This window comes from Phialemonium atrogriseum (genome assembly GCF_030411735.1).
Source record: "Phialemonium atrogriseum strain 8032-3 unplaced genomic scaffold QBC33scaffold_9, whole genome shotgun sequence".
In the NCBI taxonomy this organism is placed as follows: domain Eukaryota; kingdom Fungi; phylum Ascomycota; class Sordariomycetes; order Cephalothecales; family Cephalothecaceae; genus Phialemonium; species Phialemonium atrogriseum.
The window spans coordinates 656,779-666,869 of record NW_026848146.1 but is presented as its reverse complement, the minus strand read 5'-3'; the positions used below and the strand labels follow the sequence as shown (position 1 = coordinate 666,869).

General features: G+C 54.1%; 4 protein-coding genes across 4 annotated transcripts; 2 read left to right on the top strand and 2 right to left on the bottom strand.

The window, feature by feature from the left end:
* Positions 1-112: 112 nt before the first annotated feature.
* Positions 113-2,921, bottom strand: QBC33DRAFT_535303 (P-loop containing nucleoside triphosphate hydrolase protein). The gene has a single exon (XM_060427613.1). It carries the CDS (start codon positions 2,704-2,706, stop codon positions 175-177), a length of 2,532 nt encoding a protein of 843 aa, XP_060284748.1. The 5' UTR covers positions 2,707-2,921; the 3' UTR covers positions 113-174.
* Positions 2,922-2,983: 62 nt separating this feature from the next.
* Positions 2,984-4,027, top strand: QBC33DRAFT_535301 (uncharacterized protein). The gene is made up of 3 exons (XM_060427612.1): positions 2,984-3,125; positions 3,177-3,220; positions 3,311-4,027. The coding sequence occupies exons 1-3, from the start codon at positions 3,121-3,123 to the stop codon at positions 3,628-3,630; spliced, it is 369 nt and encodes a 122-aa protein (XP_060284747.1). The 5' UTR covers positions 2,984-3,120; the 3' UTR covers positions 3,631-4,027.
* Positions 3,746-5,091, bottom strand: QBC33DRAFT_381873 (nucleophile aminohydrolase). Its single transcript, XM_060424066.1, has 5 exons — positions 4,884-5,091; positions 4,806-4,812; positions 4,697-4,749; positions 4,245-4,632; positions 3,746-4,179 (listed from the first exon to the last, which is right to left on the bottom strand). Exons 1-5 carry the CDS (start codon positions 4,912-4,914, stop codon positions 3,849-3,851), a joined length of 810 nt encoding a protein of 269 aa, XP_060284746.1. The 5' UTR covers positions 4,915-5,091; the 3' UTR covers positions 3,746-3,848.
* A 217-nt stretch (positions 5,092-5,308) lies between these two features.
* Positions 5,309-10,004, top strand: QBC33DRAFT_577535 (uncharacterized protein; the record flags this gene model as incomplete). Its single annotated transcript, XM_060430988.1, has 6 exons — positions 5,309-6,895; positions 7,484-7,644; positions 8,293-8,368; positions 8,440-8,961; positions 9,015-9,162; positions 9,274-10,004. 6 exons carry the CDS (start codon positions 5,309-5,311, stop codon positions 10,002-10,004), a joined length of 3,225 nt encoding a protein of 1,074 aa, XP_060284745.1.
* Between the last annotated feature and the right edge of the window lie 87 nt (positions 10,005-10,091).

The following is a 10,091-nucleotide window of genomic DNA, read 5'->3' as shown; positions in this document are numbered from 1 at the left end:
ATTTTTTTTTTTTTTCATTGGTAAAAATTTTTTTTTATTTTAAAAAAACTTTTTTTTTTAAAACTTTTTGCATTTTTTTCAAACTTTTGGGCCCCCCCCCCCCCCCCCCCCCCCGGGAAACGCCCATCTATCACCAAGACCAAAGAAAAGAATGCGAACCGAAAGTTAACGCCACTAATTTGCCTGCCTTCGTCTCTCCTTCTCCCTTGCAATCTTTTTGAAGAACGTGCTCTGCTCGGCCTTCTTGTTCTTCAAATTCTTGTTGGCGGCCTTGTTCTGCTCAATGTAAGCCATGTCCTGGCCGCCGCTCAGCTCTCCGAGGGTGCCAGCGGTTCGTCTAACGCCGCCCTTCTTCTTGCCGCGGCCCTGCTTCGCGCCGAAGAGGTCGTCGTTCTCGACGTCCTCTTCGGCCCCCTTCTCGTTATCGATCAGCGTCCTCTGAAGGAGCTCTCGTCGCTCGGCCGCCGAGGCAAAGGCAAGGTTTGGCGTCTGATCGATATTGGCCAACTTTGTGATGACCTTGAATGCATATCCTTGGTCCACCAGGAACGCCTGGCGCTTGGACGAATAGTACATCTCCTGGGTGTCTTTTGAGACGAGCGAGTAAAAGAATGCGTTAAATCCTTCGTCATTCCTCCGCTTCGCCCGAAGGATACGACCCAGCCTCTGAGCCTCTTGACGACGTGAACCGAAGTGGGAGGAGATCTGGATAAGACAGGTCGCTTCTGGTAGGTCAAGCGACGTGTCACCGATCTTGGAGAGGAACAGGGTGTTGACATTAGGATTGTGTTGGAAATTCTCCAACACCTTCATCCTCTCCGCCTGCCCGGTACTACCGTAGATAAACACCTTTCCAAGCTTGAGCGCATACTGCTTGAGCGAGTAAAGCTCATCGGAGAAGACAATGATCTTGTCGCCACGTGCTTCGTGATAGTTGATAAGGTACTGGCAAGCCTGGAACTTGCGAGGATTCATGGCGTACAGGGTCCGCCTCAATCGAGCCGGTGCTCGCAGGTACTCGTCATAGAATTCGGTTGGCATAGGGCACCAAACTTCCGCACATTGAACTCTGGCGATATGACCCTGCTGTGATAACTCCATCCAGTTTGCCTCATAGAGCTTCGGGCCAATGAGGAAGTTGAGATGGGAGATCTTGTCGTCCTCTCGAAGTAGTGTGGCTGTAAGGCCTAATTTTGAGTGCGATTTGATTGACGAGATGACTCTCCTGAAAACTTCGGCCGGCACAACGTGAACCTCATCCAGAAGCATTAGGCCCCATTCTCGGCCTTGAAGAAAGTTCATCATCTTCTTCGAGTCATGGGATCTCTCACGGTTATTGGTAACCATGGAGTATGTCGTGACAATGATGCCGGTATTACCTGAGAACTTGCTCTTGCTCTCAGCCGTGAAGATTGCGATATCATCAGGGTTGATGTTCGACCATTTCAGGAACTCTTGTCGCCATTGGACCACAGACATGGAGCTTGTGCAAAGAACGATAATGCCCTTCTTGATTGTGCAGGCAGCTGTGATGCCCACCAACGTTTTCCCAGCACCACAAGGCAAGACGATAATGCCACTCTTTGCCCTACCATTGCCAAACATCTTGCTCAGGCTCTTTTCTTGGTACGGTCGGATTTGCGTATTGGGCCGCAAGTCGATTTCCAGATTCGCATTTGCGTCATCATTTCGGAAGTCATATTCTTCGAGAATGGGATAAGCTAGGTCAAGACAACGCTTCTGTACTTTCTCGACAGCGCTGTCGGGGATTTCGAAGGCATGGACGGCTTCCTTATCATCATCGTCATCCTCCTCGTTGAGAGAGACGTAGAGATCGGCCTCTTTGCCATTCTCGCCCTCCTCTCCTGACTTCTTCTCTGCTGCCTGGAGGCCGTTGGCCTGCTGGACACCCGCCGCATTCTTCGTGCCGGGAATAACAAGGCCACCCATCGTTGGAGCGTATGTGGTGGTGATCTCATCCGCCCCGTGGACGCGGAGCTTCCCAATCACCTCGTCTTTCAACAATTTCTGCAGAAGGTCCGCGTCCACACTCTCGACGAAGTATTTGTTGTTCTTCAACACCAGCTTCACCTTCCCGTAGCTTCGAGTACAGGACTCGATAAACCCCCGAATGCTGTCTGGAAGAGGCGTCTTGAGGAAACGGTCGAGCGTGTTGATGATGTCTTGAGGATGCAGCCCGACGGAGACGGCGGCGTAGAGACTGTGAGTTGTCAAGGCATATTCGTGTAGGAATGTCGGCCGAGAGTTTGGTTCCGCTATGGTGATCAGGAAATCCGTGGCCTGCTCCGCCAGCGGACTAAACCGTTCCAGAACAATGATTCCTTTCTCGGGATCGATCCACAGGGGCCGATTATGATGATCTGGCTTCAGGTGTAGGTAGGAGAAGTCCCTCTTCCCGAAGTACCGCGTTGCTGCATCCTGATGGCTACCTTTCGCTCGGTTTTGAAACCGACTACTCGAGACAGCCCACGAGCTCACGAACTTATCAGCCTCCCTATCCAGCTCATTCTCCCGTTCCTGCTGGGCCTCTGTGATGTCTTCGTCGAAATCATCGTCGGCATCCGAAATTCGGTCAGAACTCGCCAGGCTACGGGGAGTTGCAGGGCCGGGAGTCGAGAGCTGGGAGGCTCTGCCTGCCTTGGACGGGCCTTGAGTCGCGGCTGCTGCCTTTCTCTTTGGCGGCATTGTTGCGGCAGTCAGAATGAGGGCTGGAGTGGTTCCGGCTGTTCAAGTGAACAGTTCGAGAATGACCCTCAAGAGCTCATCTGTGATAGTCGAGACTGAATAAGTAGGTGCCAAAGGTTGAATATCGGAATGAAGAAGGGATAGTCTGGATGGATGCCTGCGACAGAAGGCGTTCGAGGTGGTGGGGCGAAATATAGCGAAAGGCTTAGATAAGCTTACCACGCAGAAGGTTCCATATCACCCCCGCCAAAATTTATCCACTACGACTAGGTAGGTATTTATAACAAGCTCCTCTAGTGGGAACTACCTTAACCCGCATGTTCGCGATACACCCATAAAGCCTCCCAAGTCAAGAAGCGCGACACTCCTGACCTCAAAGCTACTGCGTTCAAGGAAGTTACAGATCTTGTCACTATGTGGTAAGACCAGAGATCGCGTGAAATGAGTGCTATTCCTAACGAGACCCCAAGTAAACACGTTCTCAACGCCCAGGTCTCCGTCAGGTCACCATGCTGTAAGTCTTAGCTCCCGGCGCACACCCTCCCGAGGGCCGATGGCCATGGCTCGTCGCAGCTGCTGACAGAAACGCGGACCCGACTACTAGGCAAGAAGTGGTTTGACTGCGCCGAGTGCCATGCAGAGCAAGAAAGCCACCCACTCCTCCAGCGGTTCGAGATGATCTTTGCCTGCAAGAAGTGCAAGAAGTGTTTCCGCAAGGACGCCCAGGAGTTCGAGGAGGCCGACGAATTCTGCCCGCATTGTGATAACCACTTCGTCATCGACGCCCTCACACCAAAGGCGGCGATCTCGGTCGAAGGGGGTGATGCAAGGGTGGACAACAGGATGCTCAAGGATGACAGAGTCAAGGGTCAAGAGATGAGGACAATATTCGATCCAGAATCCGAGGCAGATAAGCTTGGTTGACGGAAATACCATAATGGAAAAACAGTTCTATCCCCGCCAGATACCAAATCAAGGACTGTGAATATGGGTCAGAGGGGGCGGCCGCGCAAAATCTAGGTGTTCGGCTGCCACAGAGCCCACCGAAAAGGGATTCGCCCGATACTATTACTGTACACTGGTGGTGGCGGTCTACCTAGGGACGAGAGCGCGATACCCGGGCATGGCTGAATTACCCTCTCTTAGTGGTCTCCGGCCTCGTCCTGGCTCCTAGTTGGCAGGGATGTGCTTCCGGAACCGGTGGTTCGGCCAGTCTTCTTCTTCGCAGCCTCCTCTTGCTTTTCCTGCTCAATGTTCTTGACGTGGTTCTCAATGTCCTCGACCGGTAGCATCTCGATCGTCTTCCCCGGAGCCATGATGGCAATCTCGATATTCTTGGCGCCAGTCTGGACAACCTCCAGCAGGGACTTGATCGCCAGGCGGATGGTGGCCTCGCGATCCATGTCCTCCTTGTAGTTTCGCTCCAAAAACTCCCTCACTGTCTTGCTGGACCGACCGATGGCATTGGCTTTCCTGCGATGTGTTAGCAACATGGGGATGGTTCGCCGCTTTTTGAGGGGATAACGGGAGAACCGTACCATGCCGAGTAGATACCAGATGGCTCCGTCTGGTAGAGCCGGGGTGTCTTGCTGCCTTTGTCGAACCCAACAATGAGAGTGCTGATGCCGAAGGGCCTCACACCTCCACTCTGTGTGTACCGTTGCTGGACGCCGGCGACATACTTGGTGATGTATTCTATGGTAACGGGATCCTCAACCGTCAATCGATGCGACTGTGCCTCTAACCGCGCCTTGTCAACCAAGATCCTGGCGTCGGCGTTCAAGCCCGCAAACGCGAGGCAAACGTGGGTGTCGACGAGGCCGATCTTCGAGGGAGTGATTCTCGTGTCTTGAAGCTTCATAGCCGATCTCTTCTCGCATCCGAGGACCACGACATCCTGTCCCTTCACTCCAACCGCACATGTCCCTGGAGAAGGTCAGCTTGAGACCGTATGACTTCCTTGGGTGTATATTTTGCGAGCTATCCCTACCTCGCTTGACGGCTTCGCCTGCGTATTCAACCTGGAACACATGTCCATCAGGACTGCAACGTGTTAGAGCCTAGATGGGGTACTAGTGTGATATTTGTTGGCAACGAACCTGAAGACTATGCGTATGCTCAGGTTAGCTGGAGCTCCCTAGTCTTGGTCTGCTTCTGTTTCTGTAGCACCAACTCACCTGAAAGAGCCCTGTCGTAACCTGATGCCATCTTGTCGCAAATAATATGTCCACCTTGACTCTCGAAAAGAAGTTTGGTGAGACTCAAAAGGTGAACGCGTTAGGAGAGGCGCCGTGGATTTGAGGGTTGATGCGGGCGAGGTTGAGGTTGGTTGAGGCGGCAGGCTGCACCTCTGACGAAGCTTAGGAAGGCTGAACGAAGCTCGAGCCACAGGCTTCAATTGGTTGACGCGGTATGTGCTTGGGTACCTAGGTACCTGGCAGGGGTGGGTGGGTTGGCCGGCCCGTCAACATCTCCAGCAGCTCCAAACCAGCTGGCACTCTGAAGTGCCTCACTTCCGAGGCAATTACCTGTAGCTGTAGATTTCATCCGATGTCGCTGGTCAGAATAATCCAGATTGTTAATTGCCAGCAAGATCCACGGAATGGCTTCTCGATCTGCCTTGTTGCCGGCCTTCAGGCAATTGGCAAGGTCTGGTCCTACCTTGAGAAGGCCTTTAGCGCGACGATGTTTGAACGTCTCGAGCTCGAGGGCTTTCACACAGTCATGGCCATGCAGCATCAAGTTCACGTCCGAAAAATACCCTGATATTCAGAGAGATGCTCGGTTTTCCTCGGTCACAGGAGAGCATGTCAAGTATTTCAAGGATCTTCTGGGCAGTGGCTCCGCTGTCATCGACGGCGTCACAAATGATGCTGCCGCTGATGATATCGAGCCCTTCAATGGAGACTGGATGCGGAAGTACCGCGGCCACTGCAAGTTGGTTCTGAAGCCCGGCTCGACAGAGGAAGTTAGCAAGATTCTCAAATATTGCAACGACAACATGCTTGCAGTTGTTCCGCAAGGCGGAAACACGGGACTAGTAGGGGGCTCCGTTCCAGTGTTTGACGAGATTGTGGTCAACATGAGCCGTATGAACAAGGTCCGCCACTTTGATGAGGTCAGTGGGATCCTCGTCGTCGACGCCGGCTGCATACTGGAGGTCGCAGACCAGTTTTTGGCAGAGAAGGGTCACATCTTCCCTCTGGATCTGGGGGCGAAAGGCTCCTGCCAAATCGGAGGCAATGTTGCTACCAATGCAGGAGGTCTGCGTCTTCTCCGATATGGCAGCCTACACGGAAGCGTGCTGGGAATCGAGGCTGTTCTGCCTGACGGAACCATTGTCGACGATCTGGGCAAATTGCGCAAGAACAACACCGGCTACGACCTGAAGCAGCTGTTCATCGGCGGCGAGGGCACCATCGGCATCATTACCGGCGTTTCTGTCCAGTGTCCGCAGCGACCAAAGGCCGTCAATGTCGCCTTCTTTGGGCTCGAGTCGTTCGAGAAGGCCCAACTGGCATTCCGCGAGGCAAAATCCCACCTATCAGAGATATTGTCCGCTTTTGAGCTTATGGACGAACACAGCCAAGCCCTGGTACACCGCGTCACCAAAAACAAACGGCCGCTCGAAGACAGCTACCCCTTCTACTGCTTGGTCGAAACCAGCGGGTCCAATTCCGACCATGACAGTGAGAAATTGCAGGCATTCCTGGAGGACGTAATGGAGAAGGGCATTGTCACAGACGGAACACTGGCGCAGGACGAAACCCAGATCAAAGCTCTATGGGCCTGGCGGGAGGGCATTGCCGAGGCCTTAGGTCATCTGGGAGGTGTCTACAAATACGACGTCTCGATACCGTTGGAAGAGATGTATCAACTCGTGGACGATACGAGGGCTCGAATCGAGGCGGCCGGGCTTCTGGGAGACACAGAAGAGCACCCCGTCGTTAGCGTTGTTGGTTACGGCCACATGGGAGATTCCAACCTCCATCTGAATGTGTCTACCCGCTATTTCGACGAGCGGGTAGAGAAGGTCCTGGAGCCCTTTGTTTATGAATGGATCGCCAAGCGACAGGGAAGCATAAGTGCCGAGCATGGACTGGGTCTGGCAAAGAAGAAGTTCATTGGCTATAGCCGGAACGAGACCATGGTCGGCTTGATGAAGCAGATCAAGAACTTGTATGATCCGGTACGTTTGCTCCTCACCATTTGTCCTTGCACCCCTTCCCCCCCCCCCCACGCTGCCGCTGACAAATGATTTAGAACGGCATCATGAACCCTTACAAGTATATATAAGCCAAGTCAAGGGGGATTGCGGCCACCTCCAGGATGTCCGCCTTTCCGTTTCTGTACATATTTGTCGAGCATACTGTGTAGTAGTCTTCGCCTCGCCCAACATTCCGCTGTGGAGTCCACAAGAAGGAAGAGCGTGTCTGCGACTTAGGAGCAATGTTCTGGAAACACAGAGAATGAGCAAAGAGAGGCTACAAACTAGATTCCAAACCAGCTGTCTCGCGGGTTAGCTGTGCCCAGACCAGCTGCAGCGACAATTGATCTAGTTACAGCGGCCAAGGCGCAGATCCCTGCTTGGGCATCTCATTCGCTACAATACGACAGTTTCCCGAGGAGCTTGGGGGAGCCGACCTGTCAGCCAGCAATTTGATTCGAGCCCCAGAGTCTTGACTCCCCGACCCCTCATGTAAGATTTAGCGGGCCTGTCGAGTGGCTTCACAGTCTTGTACCTTTTCCGCACCCTTCTCCATATATGTATGACGAGGCCAGTCGGCCAATCAGAGCACGCCAACACGAGCCCACCGCTGTGTGGCGTAAGCGACTAAAACCAGCCCTATGCGGGATGGGCCCCCCTTCCGACCTGCAGCCCTATAGGGCACCCTATTTTGCTAGGAAGGTGTCCACCATCAAGCCAAGTCTGGCAGGGTTTCTACGCAATCCTCCAGATCAAGGTCGATATCCATGCTGTGATAGGGTAGGACAAAACGCTTCATATACATGGAGCCCACTCATACTCACATCGATTTACCTCTAGACTCCATCTAGCCCCCTTTTCAAAGGGGAGTCGTCGCGTTGATGCAGATGGCATGCAGATGGCTGTTCGTTTCAAAGCCCCTGAATCTCGGTTTGAACCAAGTGGCATATCCACCGTCATGGTGAGGCCGTAGTTACAAAGCCATCATATCTTACGAGATTCTCCTCGGAGGCAGCTGCAATGTCCAAACATCGCCAGCTTGACACGAGGTGATCTGCAAGTAGGCAAACCGGTGAGCAGCGTCCTTCCTCCTTCGGTCATACATCCCGCGTATATTTCTGTCGCCAAGGTCTGCCATTATCCCGCATCGCGGAATACTCCTCCCGTGTCCACCAGCTTCCTTACACTTGTCTACCTCCCCCTTCCCGCATCCTTCAGTCCTGGAATCCATACTTCCCCGTCAGACATCCGGGTGGCTCAACACTTGGGCCATCGGCCTTGTGCGACGTCGAAACTCTTTCCCCCTCGGTATATAGGGCCAAAAATCGGCTCGGCAATGTCCCGGCCATTCCATGTCTTCCTTGGACTCGGCGTTCCAGTGTTTATCCTACAGCCATGGTGGGTGTTCCGGGCAAGTACAAGGGGTGTGAGACATGCAGGGCAAGGAGAGTAAAGGTTAGTAGAAAGATAACTGCAACTGTCTGGCACCTTTTTCTGATGACTCCGGGGCTGACACTCAACAATAGTGTGACAACCAGCGACCATTCTGCAAGAAGTGCATCAACAGCGACCGGAAATGTGCTGGGTATGAGCGGGAGACGGTCTTCATCGTTGGAACCGTCCATGATTTTGGCCGCTGCTCGTCCCATCCTCCTCGAGTCCTCCCCCCGAAGAAGAAGGCCCAGGGGAAGCTTCCAGAGGCAAAGGGCGAGGAGCCAGCTGGGCTGAAACTGGTTCCCATCGAGCCGCTACAGCCCGCATGGGACGACTTGATCTCGGTCTCGAACTTCGACAAGAGCTACAAGGTTCAGATAGCTGCTCTCCATACGACACTCCAAATGGTCGTCCGAGAAAAGGACCAGGCCGACCCGTCAAAGTTCACCATCCTTTCGTTTCCCGCATACGAGCCCTCCGATGTGCAGCCTTTGCTTAGCAATGGCGATTTCCAGTTAAGATCACAGTGCACGATCCACCTCGTTGGGGGGATGGGAGACGCGGAGACCATGGAGACTGAGGGGACGGATAGCATCTGCCTCTTTCTATACGAGGTAGGTTATCACTGTTGCCAGGAAGTTTGTAGCAGGCGACTGACCAGCAGCAGCACAACAATTCTGTCATGCTCAGCAATCAGCCTCCGTGGAAAGATCCCTTGGTTCAGGCCAATGCCGTGAGGCAGCGCGGCCCCGAGAATTTTCGAATGTTCCCCAACCATCACTTCTTCGTCCGGATATATCGCCACAGTGCAGTAAGTACTCGATCAGCCACAGTGCTTTTCCCTGGACAAGACTGACCAGTCGTCACGCGATGGAAGATTTGTGCTGCGCTCCTGAATCGGAAGGCGAGTTTCCTAGCAGGCCCAGAATGGGTAACCACTCCGTGGGAGTTGCATCCCAAGTCATTCTTTGACATGCTCTTCGACGTGGTTGTCATGTTGCCCGCGATCTTTGCACGAGCCGACCGAATCTTCCTCCACGACCCTACGCTGCAGAGGCGGTTGATGGCGCAGGATCTCCTATCCAACTGCCTCAGCCTCGAGAAGCAACTGGACGAGTGGTACAACTCCGTGAGCCCCGACGACAGCACGTCCCAGTCCAGCGTCTGCTGGGTTGATGGCCCGGACCATTGCGAGGCCCAGATCCCGTTCGCCGACACGTTCGCCTTCCCCGACGCCGTCACCGCCATCATGTTCATCTACTACTGGACCTCGCTCATCCTGTTCTACCCGTGCGTCGAGCGCCTGCACCAGACCATCTTCCAGCCCGTCGTGGACGCCTTCCCCCAGGTGGCGCCGACCCTCCCGCAACACCTCCAGATCGAGCCCCTGAAGTACGGCCCCAAGGAGGTCCGCGACCTCGCCGCCAGCGTGTGCCGCAGCCTGGACTTTGCGCTCAATGCCACGGTGCAGCCCGACATGCTCGTCGTGCCGCTGTTCGTGGTGCGCGAGTTCTACAGGGTGATCAACGAGTCGGAGGGCGACGGCCAGCTCGAGCTGATGTGGTGCGACGGGTTCGGCGCGAGGCTGGCCACCAAGGGGCAGGACATCGCGGACGTCATCGAGGCCAAGACGTGGCAGGAGGTTTCAACTTATTGACCATCGTGAGAAGGAGTACCGGGCGTGTGAAGTTTCGGCTGGGCCGCAAGGAAGCATATCTGCAGCTCAAGAAGACAGACAGTTCAT